This window comes from Phocoena sinus, chromosome 12 (assembly GCF_008692025.1).
Source record: "Phocoena sinus isolate mPhoSin1 chromosome 12, mPhoSin1.pri, whole genome shotgun sequence".
Lineage (NCBI taxonomy): Eukaryota > Metazoa > Chordata > Mammalia > Artiodactyla > Phocoenidae > Phocoena > Phocoena sinus.
The window spans coordinates 57842748-57860440 of record NC_045774.1 but is presented as its reverse complement, the minus strand read 5'-3'; the positions used below and the strand labels follow the sequence as shown (position 1 = coordinate 57860440).

Sequence of the window (17693 nt, the reverse complement as noted above, 5' to 3'; positions counted from 1 at the left end):
TCTTTGCAAAGAACAGAATTTCATTTCACTAGAAAATGTATGTTATATGGATATGGAATCCAACAACGTTTTATTTGGAAAAAAAAGTATTTTTCAAGATGGAAATTGTTTGGACATAGGGAAATTTCCTGTATCACAGGTGAAAACCCACCTGTAGGGGCTGAAAATTTTCTAGGTTTGCCTCAGGCCTGCCCTGAAGAGCACAGAGACAAAGACTTGTACTACGCGGCCTGTATGAATTAGACTATACTTCTCTCCTTGTGTAAGTAAGTATTAAGAGAATGGAAGTGAAGTCTGGACAGAGAAGGAAAAGAAAAAAAGAACAGAAGAGTAAGAGGGGCTATAATGGAAAGGAGGCAGAGGGAATAAGTGAGTCAGGCTGTGTTGAAGTGGCACTCTAAATATTTTATTTCTACCAGTTACAGTATCTACATTTTCTAAGATCAGTATATTCTGTTTTCTTTTAAATCATCATTGGGCTCTGTAATGTAATTTTACATCATATATTATTAACATTTGTGACAATAAGAAATTCTTGAAATTACTTCCATATGTGATCAAAGTATAAATTTTGTGAACAAAACACAGTGTGTCACTGTACAGATTTATCTTATATATTTTATGCTGCAGGGTTAGAAATCTGTTATAACAAATCTTAACACTGTCACGCCCCTGTGCAGTTAGTTTTCCTTAAAAAAAGAGAAGCCGATGTTCTTGTAAACAGTACACTGTGAAAAGTAAGATTTGATAATTCCTAGGTATCATCTCAATATACACAAATTGAAAGATTCTCCTACGGGCGTAGTCATTTTACACATCAAGAGACCCATGAAGACAACGTTATAAAAGGCAACATTTGTTAAAAGGCCCCCGCAGCTGACTCTGCATTGCTCGACTCAGAGCTGCAGCCACCGCCAATTTCCGCAGTGCCTTGAGGTTGCAAGTTGATTCCTCCAAGGCAAACGTCAAGTAATTCGACTTTGTCCAGATGACTGAACAGTCAGGCTTCTCAACCACTTCTTTCAAATGGATTGTTCGGGTCGGGTTACTTCACTTTGAGGTCAGTCAGGGCATCGGAGATCTCGTCGGCCTGTGCGGAAACACTGGCCGGCGTGACATGGAGGTGGATGTCGTACTGCTGGTCCAGGCCAAGGTAGCAGTCGCTCATGAAATACAGTGTGTAGATATACCTAGAATATAAAAAAGGAACGAAAAGGTAAAACCACCATTCTCATCACCGTTGCGGTTAATTCTTTCGGAACTCTGGTGGGGTAAGACTCTGCTTACCTGCCAGGTACTTCAGGAGTATAAAAAGAGATGGAGACAACATGATGATTTCGGACATATCCCACTCTTTTCAAAGCGATAAGTTCTCTCTTATCCACTTCTCCTAATATCAAAAACCATCCTTCATCTTTTGATTTGGGAAATCGAGGGGTGACTGCATGGCTGTCTTGCTTTCCCTGTAAACCAGAAAAAAAAAAAGGAAAGATAAAGCGTTACTAATGGCTAGATTTTCTATACCACTTGGCTGAGCTTAAAAGGCCACGCTGTCTTTCTTGGAGGCCATACATCTAAGTATCTGGGATGTGTTTAATTTTCAGGTTTGGTGTGTTTGTTTGATATGCTATCATCTACCTTTTTTCAAGATTCTCGAAGCACACTCTAGCCACACTACTTTGTGGCTCCATGAGAACAGAAAGCCCTCGAATCTTTCTCACACCATTCTTATAAATGAAATTAATTCCCCACTTGCAGATGAACAAACTGAGATACAAACATATCAACCAAGTCTTCCAAAATCTTATTTGCAAGAAATTGATACTGGGGGAAAAAAGTCAAGCCAGGCTAGACTCTGGATCTTAAGATAATACGCACTCTGTCACATAAACATCTTCCCCCATCACCCAAGAATAAAGCTCACATGAAAAAGCACATATTCTAATACGATGATATTAAAAAGTCCTTTCTCTGAGGAATGGGAAATTGTAAGCTAAACAATTTATAAAATATATTAATCACCATCATCCAAGATTAACTGTCACCATAATGACAACACTTGACGTCTTTATTTTAGATTGATTTTTTACAAAATCCAAGATTATTCTAGAGATTCCTTAAGACAACGATTTATGGTGTAAAATGTACTAATAATGACATGCTTTTAATCAGACTTCACTCAATATTCTAGAGAGAGTTGTTTCATTTAAGGCATTTTAAAAAGAGAGGTCAGAGAGCAATGTATTTTTACAGCACTTAGAAACAAAATTTGAGTTTCTCTAGCACAGTTAAATCTAATGTTTAAGTACTAATACTATAGTAAAAAAAAACCCTTATACTACAATATTGTCAGAAATGTTTGCAAAGGTCTCAAAATAAAGTTCTCTCTAATTAGCGCTCTCAACGTACCTTAGATACACCTCAGTACACTGTTTATCCAGGCACTCTGATAAGCTGCTTGAGCATCTCTTTGTTGAGACTGTGAGCCCCCTGAGGCTGGGGTACATTGTTTAGCTATTTGTGACAGGCCTCGCTTCTGTCAGCGTGTCTGCACATGGTAGGTGCAAAGAGAACAGGGACTTGAATCGGAGAACTCTGTGCTCCCAGCCTGCTCTCATATTTTCTGACTCTAGGACCTTGGCAAATTCCTATACTCCCCAAGTTCCATTATTCTGTAAAATGGGGAATTTTACGCCTCACACGGCAGCTATAAAAAAAAAAAATCTTAGTTTTTTTTCCTCATGATTTTATCGGTATGATTACTACTGCCTTTTCTTTTGTAAGTTGGGATATACTGTCATCTAAAAATGCTCATATTAAAGCCTCTGAAATGCCAGAGGCCAATCAATTCATACTTACACTGACTGATTTTTAGAATTAGAAATCAAATAAGATGGGACTTAAAGGCACAGTATTGAAAAGACATTGTACCAACAGAAAGTTACTGACCATTTCGTGTGTGAAAACAGAGGGGACAGTATTAATGAACTACAACCTCACTCCTGAGGGCTAGTTCTAGATATGGGAAAGCCCCTGACTCCACTGAGCTAACGAAAAGGCAAATTCTTATTTCGATTATTTTGGGCTAAAGACCAATCTGCCCACATGCTGTGTACTAATATTCTTAGAGGGCCCAATAATTATTTTTGGTGTCACAGAAAATTACTGTGCACAGAAAAGAGCACAGTAATTTAAAATAAAAATACTGTAAATTTTTGGCCTGTACGAACGTTGACAAAGCTCCCTCATATGCATTCTAATGAAGGAAGCAGACAGATGTGGCAAGTGAGCCACGGAAAAGTCTAGCTAGCGTCTTCTTCATTTGGGGTGCTGGGTAGAAGTCTAGATTTTGAGATCCCTTCAGAGTCCTGAGTTTCTGGTGCAGGCGGCCTGGTGTAGGGCCAAAGAATCTGCACTCTTAAAGGTACTCCAGAAAATTCTGCTGAGCCTGTAGACCATACTTTGAGACCAGGACTCCAGGCATTATATTATTATGTCACATGGGGATTCTGGGGTTGAAAAATGGCACATGAGGAGAACTGACTAACTGCAGAAGACTGACTCTTGCTGCTTAAGGCCAGTTGAGGAAGCGGGATTGGTGAAGGGCACGGACGCATTAGTAATATAAAAGACATGTGTGCTGGTGCGTGCCGGGATCTGGTGTGAAGCGTTTGAGAATGGAAACCAAACACTATACCTTGTGGAACCCAAGGCTGACTCTCTGCAAGGTGACTTGAAGCACATACTCTTGATCAGCATGCAATCTGACCCATCTGTTGTCGTTGCGTTTGTCAGAAGTCACGGTTGTGATAGAGAGCTCGTCGTGTCCTTCCGCTGAGTCATCCCACCAGCCTTTAACACTTAAGCTAACATCTATCACGGGCAAATGAGATAAGAAACTCCATGCCTGAATAAAAAAAGAAAAGATAAGGAGTGGTTAATGCAAAATGTAGTGAGCAACTAAGAAATAGTGAGCTTTTTAAAAAATCAACCTCTTTGTATTGAGATTAATTCTGGATTCAATGCAGTTGTAAGAAATAAAGCAGAGAGATCCTGTGCACCACTTCCCCAGTTTCCCCCAAGGGTAGCATTTTTCAAAACTAAAGTACAATATTAATACCAGTGATACAAGCCATAGCTCTTGTTCAGATTTCCTAGTTTTTCTTGTACTCATTTATTTGTGTGTAAAAATAATGTGCTTTTAATCTTTGTGAAGTCCCTTCAAAAACACCTAAAGAAGTATTAATCATTACCTAAACTTGTGACCCCTTTCTTGTAAATCCCTTCTGGACATTGAGTGACTACTGACTACACTAAAAAATAAGTTTTAAAATAACTGTTGTTGAATCACTAATCATTAGAGAAATGCAAATCAAAACTACAATGAGATATCATCTCACACCAGTCAGAATGGCCATCATCAAAAAATCTAGAAACAATAAATGCTGGAGAGGGTGTGGAGAAAAGGGAACCCTCTTACACTGTTGGTGGGAATGTAAATTGATACAGCCACTGTGGAGAACGGTATGGAGGTTCCTTAGAAAACTACAAATAGAACTACCATATGACCCAGCAATTCCACTACTGGGCATATACCCTGAGAAAACCACAATTCAAAAAGAGTCGTGTACCAAAATGTTCATTGCAGCTCTATTTACAATAGCCCGGAGATGGAAACAACCTGAGTGTCCATCATCGGATGAATGGATAAAGAAGATGTGGCACATATATACAATGGAATATTACTCAGCCATAAAGAGAAACGAAATTGAGCTATTTGTAATGCGGTGGATAGACCTAGAGTCTGTCATACAGAGTGAAGTAGGTCAGAAAGAGAGAGACAAATACCGTATGCTAACACATATATATGGGATTTAAGAAAAAAAAAATGTCATGAAGAACCTAGGGGTGAAACAGGAATAAAGACACAGACTTACTAGAGAATAGACTTGAGGATATGGGGAAGGGGAAGGGTAAACTGTGACAAAGCGAGAGAGAGCGGCATGGACATATATACACTACCAAACGTAAGGTAGATAGCTAGTGGGAAGCAGCCGCATAGCACAGGGAGATCAGCTCGGTGCTTTGTGACCGCCTGGAGGGGTGGGATAGGGAGGGTGGGAGGGAGGGAGACGCAAGCGGGAAGAGATATGGGAACATATGTATATATATAACTGATTCATTTTGTTGTGAAGCTGAAACTAACATACCATTGTAAAGCAATTATACTCCAATAAAGATGTTAAAATGAAAAAAAAATAACTTGTTGAACTGGTTAGTTTTAGAGGAGCATTTAGTATAGCATTTATGTGACTTCTAAGGCAGAGAGCATTACTTGGGGATATAAAAGCAACTTGAAAAATGTTGTGATGCAATTGTTGATGTCAGTCAGTGTCATTCATTGATCATTTATTGTACAAAATGGGTTTTTCTTTTGCTCACAGTGCAAATTATTCTGAAAGGAAAACATTTCTATATGTTTGTATATATATCATAAGGAACCCTCTAAGTCTAGGGTTCTTTCTAGAGAGAAATATTTTTTTTTGGCATTATCATATTGAGAATACCAATTTAAATGACACATATTAAAGGAGTAGCAAATATCTTACCAATTTTATTCCTGCTCTTTTAATTGAAAATATTTGTGAGAAATCAAAATGCAGATGGTAAGTGCTTATCAGTTTTTTTTTTTTTTTTTTTTTTTTTGCGGTAGGCGTGTGGCCTCTCCCGCTGCGGAGCACAGGCTCACGAGCCCAGCTGCTCCGCGGCATGTGGGATCTTCCCAGACCAGGGCACGAACCCATGTCCCCTGCATCGGCAGGCGGAATCTCAACCACTGTTCCACCAGGGAAGCCCAGTTTTTGTTTTTTTTTTAAAATTTATTTTCTTTATTTTTTTGGCTGCGTCGGGTCTTAGTTGTGGCACATAGGATCTTCGCTGACGCATGCGGCTTCTCTCTAGTTGTGGCTTGTGGGTTTTCTCTCTCTCTCTTGTTGAGGCACGTGAGCTCAGTAGCTGTGGTGTGTGGGCTTGGTTGCCCTGGGGCAGGTGGGATCCTAGTTCCCCAACCAGGGATCCCCTCCATTGGAAGGTGGATTCTTTACCACTGGACCACCGGGGAAGACCCTATCATTGTTGAATGAATGAATAAATGAATGAATTCCTAAGTCTATAGAAAAGATGTACAAAAATAAACCTAATGTCCTCAGATAATTAACTGTCATCTTTTTCTAACATTTATAAATATGTGGCAAATATCACTATCAGTCAAGAAAACTTCTCTCTATATTGGCTGTTTTATCTGTTGTTACCTTCTAAGTTAGTTTTTAAAAGCACACGAATACTTTAGTTTTGATTTTCCTTGTATTTCTTTAATATATACTACAGGTTTCCTGATAGGCTTTGATTTCCTGTTTGCTAAGACTTTATTGCTGTTGAGTATACCACCTAATTGAAATGAAGAAGCCCTGATGAATCAAACTATCCCTTAGGAATTCAAAAAATGTAAATCCAATGCAAATTTTCAATTCAACTCCAATCCTATAACTTGTCTTGTGAATCTGAAATTACGTTTGGAATAGATCTTGAAATAGTCAAGCCACAGAATGGCCTACCCTGTGCTTCAAGGTACGAATGATGGCTTATCCCCTGCTAGAACCAACAGTCACCGAGTCTAGATGCTGTACCACTGGATGTTCTCTTAAGACTGGCCAGAGTAAAGACACAAATACACCATTTCTGTAAAGCATTTAACTTCGTGAGACAACACAGGTAACATTTACCACATGAAGCAAGACTTCATATGTTTCTTCACTTGTACCTTTAAATGAGTTACCAATATAATATTTTAAGTATTAGCAACTCGCTGGAATTTTATTTCACAAAGCTCCCCCAAGTCAGATCTGGCTTTTATATATTTGTAATCTTTTGCAGCACTTGGTATTATTATTTTCAATCTTCAATGTATATACATGTATTTGTTGTATGTGTATATATTTGTACATATATACATATACACACACAAACATACATACGTACACACACACATATGCGTATATAAAACATGAGCTGTTTTTAAAGAAATTGCTAAGACATTTCAACACCAGCCAAACATATTTATCTGAGGATTAATCTTCATCTATTGAATCAGGCAAGAGCGCTGCCATGCATACAATTATTTAATTAGCAGCCAAATCCTCTGCCAGTCAGCAGCCGTTGCAGGCATACTGATGGGGTAGAAGATGCAAATCTCACAGTAGTACTGCTTTTTCTCATTACTACTGCAATTAGCACTTAAATTGATGCTTTAAACATACTAATTTCTGGAATAATTCAGGATTTGTATGTTACCTGGGATCGCCTCACTGCAGAGCCGACACCAGATTGCTCTGCAAATTGAAGCACTTTTGAGCCAAATAACCATCATCATATCAGACTGAGCCAATTTGCATTTGGTTTTAAAGATAACAGAATGGCAATTTATGCAAATAAATTAAGTAAGTTTACTTCTGAGTTCTCCCTGAACTAATTACAACAATGTTCTAATTTTTTATCACATCTAAAACTTGGCTTGAAATCACTGTACGTTATGTTAGAAATCTGTTGTTGCTAATAGAAGCCTTGTTTTCATTTTAAATATATTGTTTTTATTCATAATTTTGATGATAATTTAGTTAGAAAGGTAGGCACTTATTATGAATATTTAAGTAGCTTTTGGTGCCAATTTTGGGTTCAACAGAAATTGAACAATCAGACTTTGATGCCTGTAATACTTTTTCCAAGTCCTGCTCGAAAATAAGTTCCACTGGAAAAATAAAAATGACATGGTTTAGAAGTTTCTTTATTTTAGTATCTGCATTTGCAAGTCAATATGTTAATTATGTTATAAATCCTGAACATTAACTTTGACATGTTTAGGGTGAAATTGCTTAAGACTTAAAAGTCTATATATGCCAAATATTTCTGGCATTGTTCGTTCATGTTTTTGATCTTTCCAAAGACAGTCTGGAGCAATGACCTATGTTGTCTTTCACAACGTAGATTCAGATTTATATCTAAACTACAGGGTAAACAAATAAGGAGTTTCTTTGAAGGACTACTTTAGAATCTAGAAACAATAAAGTGATTAAAATGGGGCGGGGGCATAAAAGAGTAATTGAGGGAACTGCACGAAAATATACCCAAGCATAAAAACAAAACAAAACCCACTCTGAAGAAGGGATTCGAAGGGCTCTTGAGCAATGCAGCCTAGTGATGGGCGAGCCATAGTAGGCCTTTCTCAGCCGGCTTAACAGCATTATACTGAAACAACCTTCTAATAACGCAGACGCTACTTCTAATTATTGTTACTGTCATTATCTAATCCCATCTGTTGAGCTCTTATTCTGTACCAGGAACTACATAGAGCAGTTTACATAATAACATCCTGCTTGATCTTACCCCAAACTTCATGAGACGGGTATAATGTTTTCACGTTCATAATCAGGGTTAGTAAATGGTGGGTGGAACTTAAACTCAGGAGAGTCTGACTCTGAAAGCAGCACTCTAAGTTAGAAAACTCTTGGTACAACTTCCCAGAGTGAGGGAGCATCGAAACATGGAAGTGATGGCCTTACCTGCTTCATTTTTGGGGCCGGTAGCTCTTTTTCTATCATGGAGCAGAATCCATGGTCCTTCCCTCCACAGGCGTGGATCAGTTCAGGGAGGCACTCGATGGAGCCAGGGTGCCCGGCACGTGGACCCTTTATACCTGGGCTCCATTTCCTGAGAAAGAATAACACTAACCAAATGATTCTTTCATAGCACAAATGAGATTTTCTGACAATGGTGATTTATATGATTAGAACAGTTTAGAAATTAAAGTTACTACATAACTTAAAATTTTTTTTAACATCTTTATTGGAGTATAATTGCTTTACAATGGTGTGTTAGTTTCTGCTGTATAACAAAGTGAATCAGCTATAGGTATACCTACATCCCCATATCCCCTCCCTCTTTTTTTTTTTTTTTTTTGCGGTACGCGGGCCTCTCACTGTTGTGGCCTCTCCCGTTGCGGAGCACAGGCTCCAGACGCGCAGGCTCAGCAGCCATTGCTCACAGGCCCAGCCGCTCTGGGGCATGTGGGATCTTCCCGGACGGGGGCACGAACCCGTGTCCCCTGCATCGGCAGGCGGACTCTCAACCACTGCGCCACCAGGGAAGCCCTCCCCTCCCTCTTGCGTCTCCCTTCCACCCTCCCTATCCCACCCCTCTAGGTGGTCACAAAGCACCGAGCTGATCTCCCGTGCTATGCGGCTGCTTCCCCCTAGCTATCTCTTTTACATTTGGTAGTGTATATATGTCCATGCCAAGGCCACTGTTGTTAAGCTTCAGTGAGACAGCATTCTCATCAATCCAAGGCAGTCTGGCTATCACGACATAAAATGTGTAAATCATATGTGAGCTCAGTAGATAATTAGGGTTGACAGACGGTGATTTCTATAGGAAGGCACTAAAGTGTGATAATGCTTCCATGTGGATAAAGTACGGAACCGGCAGAGCCCTGACATGTTTTTTTTTTGCGGTACGCAGGCCTCTCACTGTTGTGGCCTCTCCCGTTGTGGAGCACAGGCTCCGGACGCGCAGGCTCAGCGGCCATGGCTCACGGGCCCAGCCGCTCCGCAGCATGTGGGATCTTCCCAGACCCAGACACGAACTCGTGTCCCCTGCATCGGCAGGCGGACTCTCAACCACTGCGTCACCAGGGAAGCCCCCTGACATGTTTTTAATGGATGCAGGCAAATGTCTCTAATATAAGTACTTGAACAAAGTTTTCATTATAAGTTGTTGAGATCATACAATTAAAAGTGCATTTTGGGAATGTTTGAGATCTATAGCATAAATAGTGCTGGATCACCAGGAATGGAATCTACCTAAATCTATTTCCTGTTTATATAGCAAGATGAACACTGAAATTAGACAAATACAGCACTTTTCTGGGTAACAGTAAAGAATTGGATCAAATCTCCTAGGCCCCCACCAGCTTCCCTAACAGACCCATGTGCTGTCGGGTTAGTACCCTCATGTGTCTCCTTTTCTGCTGAAATCCAACTCCCGTAAGTTTTAGTACCATATCGGAAGGGTTCCTGAAACTGAGCTGTTGACACATGAGGTATCTGCTCTTCCCCCCAGGCCACCTGCTGCTGGTGTGGCCCCCCCCACCTCTGAATGTGCCTTTTAGTTACCAGGGACATCCTGTGGTGGGGACTCAAGCACCATGGAAACACCTGCCCTGGAATCCAGTCTACTTCAGTCAAATGGAGGGCCTTCCCTGAGGAGACCCCCCATGTGTGCCTGAGGTTCTGGTTGGCGTATGTCTCCAGATGCCTCAAAGGGCTGCCACTCCTTGTCCAGCTGATGAGAGGGAGAGGGTGCATGATGGCAAGCACAGCCAGACAGTTTTGCTTGTTTACATGACTGTGAACCAATATTCTGGCTGCAGAGTATCTCTCAACTGGTGTGAAAGAAACATTTTCATTTGAACACTGCCAACCTTGCCTGTAATATGTACTGTTGTCTCCTTTGCTAAAATATATGTAGCCATGTACATAGGGCCTAAGAATTGAAACATTTTATCAGGAACATAAACTCTTTTAAACGCAGGTTATATCTTGAGCCGCTAGTATTATAACTGCTCAGTTTTGGACATTGTGCAGATGTACAGTTTACTTCTGACGACAGATTTCTGATCCCTCAAATCTATTCTGCAATAAAAGAAACTGGTGATTTATTTTGCTCTAGGTCACAAAGCACTTTAATAACGTCTTTTAAAATGAAGGCTGATATTGTAAAGAAATAAACACAGTTAAAACGAAAATGTATTCGATGTTGCAAATGTAAAACAACTTAATAGAAGGTTAAAATGAACTGTGGTTCAGCTTGGGACCAATGGTCAAATTCCAAGTGGGAATGCTATGTCGCTAGGCCATGTCTCCCTCTGGGAAACATGGGCATTTTCACTGTAAAGAATCAGTATTCTAGGCACCACATGAAATTCAAGTGACCATACATGTAAAGGAAATAATTGTTTGGAATAATAAAATCCTATTACATCGAAAATTAAAATACTTACCTGAAAATGTGAAGATGGTGGTTTTCTATGTGTGGTATCGTAAGAAGAGAAGAGTCTTTCAACCACCGCCCCTGGATCACCATCTGCACCAGGTTGGTGATGTTCAGGACAGTCACCAGCCAGCCCTGGTGTGCAGCCACGTCCAGCATTGCCTGAACAAGGAGAACGCATGTTATATCATGGCACCTGCCCCCTCAGTGGGGGGTCTGATGATGATAGCCTTAACAAAAAAACAAAAACAAACACCCCAAGCATTATACCTCTAAATTACTATTAATTAAAATAGAAACCAAAAAGTAAACTACAGTTGGATTGGAGGGAACACACTGAACCTCTCACAGCATTTTTTAAACATTAATTTGTACAAAGCGCCAAATATTTAACTTTTTTAGGTCAGCAAAGATAAGCAGATAATATTGGCACCTAGTAATAAAACAAAGAGAAAAACTCAGTGTACCTCGAGGGCAAATACCTCTATAATCCACTGTATCAAGAGCACTAGTTGCCGCGTTTAAAGCATAAATCTCAGGTAGTCTTTTCCAAATTTAAAAGCAATAATGGCAAGGTGATAGGAAGTCTTCTTGCCAAAAATGAATTTTCCCCAGACAGCAGGCTAAAGGCAGAGCCCTGGTTTTCAATGAAAATTCTATACCACACACTAAAAGCAGGAAGGACCAGTGGTACACGTGGAAGGATGAGAAGCTATTCATATTAGTCTATACATTTAATCCAATGTTTTATGGACAAACAAACGGCTGCATTTGCTTAAGGCAAAACTAAACAGTGAAATCTTATTTAAACAATGGAGAAGTTTACACAGGCAAAGCTAGTTCAATTAAATTAGATTCTGGTGAATGCTGACTTAAAGACACATAAGTTAATATCATGATCTGAGGCAGCTACGTTATACAGTTTTAGGAGTGTACTCTCTTGTTTTGAGAAACGAAGAGATGAGGGTAAGAGAAATCAGATGTACCTCATAAATGCCTAAAATGATACTTTACCGTTTCACTGATGGTAAAATATTTATAAAATGTTGTACAAAATCTATTAGTACATTTTTAGAAATGGTTCTTAAAGGTCTATTATGTTAGTAAAATTGATTTGCCATACTACTTAGTACTACTGAATCAGACATATTTTCCTTCTAAGTTTTGAATTTCCTACTTAGAGTTCTCTAATTTACGAAAAGTAAAATAGTTTAAAAAACATCTGGCTAAACCAATCTGTGGTCTTTTTACACACATTACAGGGAAATGGATCCACGTCTCTGGATGCCATGGTTAGCGTGACAGAATGGTCAAATTGGTCTTTAGCACCCATGAGCCTACTAATTGTACATCATAAAGCCTAATGGCTGGTATGATAGGTATACTTATATGTATGTATATGTGTATGTGTGCATATGAAAGTGTTTACATGTACAAAGGTATATGTTTATAAATCTAGGGAAAGCCCACTTCTGTTCTTCCTATTTCTCTGCACAACTGATTTAAACACTTTGTCTTTGAAGTATATGAGACAAGCTGGTCACGAGCAACACTACTCAGATGAAAATAAAAGTATTAGCTCACAAGTCACAACTCGCGAACTCCGTAAGGGAAGAGAAATGAGTAATTATACCTCATGAGTAATGCAGTATCATGATGATGTCAGAAGTTGTAATGTGGAGTAACTATGGTGATTTTACTTGTGATTTTTACATTACAACTTGACTGGAAATAAATTCCAGACCACAAGCTCACATACTAGAAGAGCTGGATGGACGGACCATATGTTTTTAACTTTGAAGTTTTCATGATGAAGTTGAAAGATTTCATAAAATTTATGAGAGTTCCCCACAATCTTTCTTTGTATGATCCAGATGTGAAACGTAAAAAATCATGCAAAGTGATTGCTTACATGAAGTAAATGAAAAGGCTGTATTATGAATTGAAAACTATTATTTATCTTGTTTTAATTTCAAGAAAAGGCAGGTAGGGAGACCAAGAATCCAGGATGAGACAAGGTTGTGACTACGCAAATGTGCTGAACAAAACGTTGCCACACGGCTGTGCCCTAATTTTGTCCCACTTACTATGCGTAAATTTTGGGAAATCACTTAACCCTATGACCGCTAGACTGCTCACTGATAGAAGGGTGTTATATGTCCATATAGGGGTGTGATTAGGGTAAAATGAGATGATGTATGATGTAAGATATCTACTATACTGCCTGGAACAGTATAGATCTGTTAAACCTCAATATTAGATCTCAGTAAACAGGTACCTGTTTTAACGTTCCTCTATGATGAGATGAAAAGAACACCCTAAAACAACTCATTCTTTCTCAGAGGGACTTCCTTTGGACCTTTGGGGGTTGATTTCTGCACTGAGTAGTACAGGGATTCGAGGAGCAGGGCATGTAAGGTGGGGAGCAAATGCATGGAATGGGCAGAACTGTTCATCAGCAGAGGTGAGCAACTGCAAGAAAGTCAGGGGACACATAAGGCCAAAGACAGACCCTGCAGCCCAGGCCAAACTGGAGGGCATGGGCCTCGTTCTCAGTTTGAGTGGACAAGTCCGTGTCACCATGCAGGTAGGTACCTGAAGGTGCTAAGGCTAAGGGGTGGTCCAGGTAAATGGGTCTGAGGGTCTGGCAGGTCAGCCTGACATACGTCTGCATGACTGAGCCTAGGAAAAGGACTCCCTATGTCTCACTATCTTTTACAGCAGTCTTCCTGGTAGATGAGAACAGGTGGGACAGTATGGTACTGGCACAAAAACAGACACATAGATCAATGGAATAGGATAGAGAACCCAGAAATAAACCCACAAATTTATGGTCAATTTATCTACGACAAAGCGGGGAAGAATATACAATGGAGAAAAGACAGTCTCTTCAATAAGTGGTGCTGGGAAAACTGGACAGGTACATGTAAAAGAATGAAATTTGAACATTCTCTAACACCATATACAAAAATAAACTCAAAATGTATTAAAGACCTAAAGGTAAGACCGGATACCATAAAACTCCTAGAAAAAAAACACTGGCAGAACACTTTGACATAAATTGCAGCAGTATTTTTTTGGATCCACCTCCTAAAGGAAATAAAAGCAAAAATAAGCAAATGGGAGCTAATTAAACTTAAAAGCTTTTGCACAGCAAAGGAAACCACTGACAAAACGAAAAGACAAGCTACTGAATGGGAGGAGATATTTGGAAATGATGTGACCAATAAGGGGTTAATATCCAATATACAGAAACAGCTCATACAACTCATCATCAAAAAAAGAAACAACCAACTCAAAAACGGTCAGAAGAACTAAATGGATATTTTTCCAAAAAGGAAATGCGGAGGGCCAAGTGGCACATGAGAGGCTGCTCAACATCTCTAATCGTCAGGGAAATGCAAATCAAAACCACAGTGAGGTATCACCTCACACCTGTCAAAATGGCTATCATCAAAAAGACCACAAATAGATGCTGGCGAGAAAGTGGAGAAAAGGGAACCCTCGTGCACTGTCGGTGAGAATGTAAATCGGTGCAGCCCCTGTGGAAAACAGTATGTAGGTTCCTCAAGAAACTGAAAATAGAACTAATATATGATCCTGCAATCCCACTCCTGGGTATATATCCAAAGAAAATGAAAACACTAATTCGGAAGATACATACACCCCAATGTTCATAGCAGCATTATTTACAACTGCCAAGATACAGAAGTGACCTAAGTGTCCATCGATAGATGAACAGATAAGGAAGATGTGGTGTATATATACACAATGGAATACTACTCAGCCATAAAAAAATGAAATTTTGCCATTTGCAGTGAGATGGATACACTTAGAAGGCATTATGCTAATGAAAATAAGTCAGAGAAAGACAAATACTGTATGATATCACTTATATGTGGAATCTAAAAAATATAACAATCTAGTGAATATAACCAAAAGGAAGCAGACTCACCCATATAGAGAACAAACTAGTGGTTACCAGTGGGCGGGCAATACAGGGGTGGGAGAGTGGGAGGTCCAAACTACTGGGTGTGAGACAGGCTACCAGGATATATTGGACAACACGGGGAATACAGACAATATTTTGTAATAACTGTAAATGCAGTGTAACCTTTAAAAATTGTATTAAAAAAAAAGGACTAATAGGTATGTGCTCCTCCTTAGAATGGGGCTGGCTTTGGTAACAGCTAGAGATCATGGCTCAGTTCCCCAAGACACCTCAAAGTTCCTCACAGAGATTTAATACTCAAACAACAAAAGGTTGCTTTAGTACACCGAGGAGAAAAAACTCTGCACATTCTTCCACCTTAGCATTAACGTTAGGCAAATGTTGAATCCCCCTTTACCTCTTACCCGTCTTCTACTGGGCATGCTACCTATCAGACAAAGCTAGGATGATTCTAAGTTTATGTGAACAAATGGGTGGAGGCTGACTCCATGCACAAGACTTTCTCCTACTAAGTTAAAATCAACTTCAATTGATTGCTGACTCAGAATTCTTTGTCATCCAGCAGTGAGAGTGGAAATATGATTCCTAGCATTGCACTGATTTATGATGTTAAACCACAAATAAAACCTTACCATAATTAACAGAAACTGTGGGGTTGTCATTTATTTATAGGAAAGCAGGCAATGAGTGTGGTTTTGAACGCATTTTAACCGAGGTGCCACTGTGAAGCCAGGTGAGAAGCCCAGGTATAAATGAGCTCTGGAGAGAGAGTATGGGCTAGGGATGTGGACTCAGAAATCCTGGGCACAAAGCGGGCAGCCAGAATAGTTAAAATGAGCATCTTTGGGGCAGAGGTGAGGATAGCAGAGCGGCAGTTACCTGGAGATAAGATGAGGAAACGCAGGAAAGAACAAAGGGGTAAGAGCATGTAAGGGACTCTTAAGGGCACTACTGAAATACCTGCTTACGGTGGTCCTTTGTTAAGCATGTACTATTTGTCGGATACTCTGATAACCATCTTATTAAAGTTACTGAACGAAAACCCATTGTACAGATGAAGACACTGTGGCTCAGAGAGGGAAAGAAATATACCTAAAGCTGCATAGCTCTGGTTAATTGGTACAGCTGGGATTCAAATTCTGGGGAGCTTGACTTCAAAGTGCTTGCTTTTAACTAGTATAGGACGCTGCCTATAAAGTTCAGGATGAGAGGAAAGTGTGTGGAATTCCATCGGGTCCTAGATTAGCACAGAAGATTCCTTGATGAATGTGCTACAAGATAAAATGAGACTTTGAGAAGGTTTCCCGACAACACAATGTTTAAAGCAAACAATAAGTTTGGATGAAGTATAAACAGATGCATAATTCATGAACACTTGATACTGGTTTGAAGATGGTTTGGTATACTAGAAAGAGGCTTGGCCTCAGAGGTTAGAGGCTTGTGCCTTTAAATTAACCATAAGACCTGAGGCAAATGACTTAATGGTATTTTTCTCATCTAAAAAATTTTAAAAACCAAGGAGTTTGATTAGGCTTGTGTCTATCTTCTGTAAGCTTTAATCTTTCATCAATAAAATGCCAATATACTCACACTATAGTGTTGCTTGTTTTTATAAAGTTCACTTTCTATCTTTCCAGATGGACTGTAACACCCTTGGAGTTAGGGGCAGAAAAGCCTAAGTCAAAAGAGAATGCAGTCTACAGTAGGCACAGAATAAGATGCAGAGAGAAAAGACCCTCTTGGGATCAGAAGAGGGTCCCACTGCCGGGGCGTGTGAGCAAGGGCCTCACAGAGAAGAGAGGCTTCAGCAGGTCACTGAGACCTCACACAAATTCACTGGAGAGAGGGAAGCTCTGAAGGAAGAGAATGGAAATTGATAGCACTCCTATCACAGGGTCTCAGTCACCTCTGCGAGTTGGAGGTGATGCCTCCTCTTGGGAAAAAGTACTGTAAAGGAGCATGAACAGGTTTGGAGTAAGTACTGGGGGAATTAATGATGTGAATAAAAACCGGAGCAGTGTTGAGTCTCAACAGCATGACTTTGAAATAATAATTATAGAAATTATTAGAAACAAGTAGAAATTGAAATAATTAGAAATGTTTTGTGATTGTTTCCGACAATAATGAGTAGGATTAATTTGGGTGTGAAAGCAGAGAATTTGGATGTTGAGATTTTAGGTTACTGGTGACATCACTGTTGAAATGGACAACTCTAGGGCCAGTGACAAGTGAAGACACAGGGGACTGAGGACTGGACCGAGGGATCAGGGAGGGGAGGAGAGATGCCCGGCTGATGAGTAACAGAAACGTTCAGTCAAGCTGACAGGTAAAGAAGTGAGGTGAGAGAGGAGAGTCAGAGGGTGATACCATGGAGGTGATGGCAAAAGTGGTGTGGATATAGTAATGATTAGAGCAGAGGAGTCTGAGATGCATGCGATTACAGTGTTGAAAAGGTCATCTGCTGAAGCCACTCTGGTGACCGCAGGAGCTGGAATGGAGCTGAAGGCTGTGAACTGGGGTTTAAGGAAGGTGGGGAAAGAGATTCAGACTGAAGAACAGAGATGAAAAAGGAATCTTACAGACACAAAGTAAAATATACACGGGTAAAAGAAGGAGGAATCTGAGAAGAAAGATTGGAGAG

At 39.9% G+C, this 17693-nt stretch overlaps 1 protein-coding gene across 2 annotated transcripts in view; it reads right to left on the bottom strand.

Annotated features, from left to right (window-relative positions):
- Positions 1 to 384: 384 nt before the first annotated feature.
- Positions 385 to 17693, bottom strand: part of ASCC3 (activating signal cointegrator 1 complex subunit 3) — a 366641-nt gene continuing 349332 nt past the window's right edge. For both annotated transcript variants that reach the window (XM_032651063.1, XM_032651064.1), the window contains exons 38-42: positions 11111 to 11262; positions 8616 to 8763; positions 3698 to 3907; positions 1288 to 1463; positions 385 to 1190 (exon numbers count right to left, since the gene is read on the bottom strand). In XM_032651063.1, the coding sequence (XP_032506954.1) occupies positions 1046 to 1190; positions 1288 to 1463; positions 3698 to 3907; positions 8616 to 8763; positions 11111 to 11262 (831 nt within the window). In that variant the 3' untranslated portion in view covers positions 385 to 1045. The remainder of the gene's footprint in view (positions 1191 to 1287; positions 1464 to 3697; positions 3908 to 8615; positions 8764 to 11110; positions 11263 to 17693) is intronic.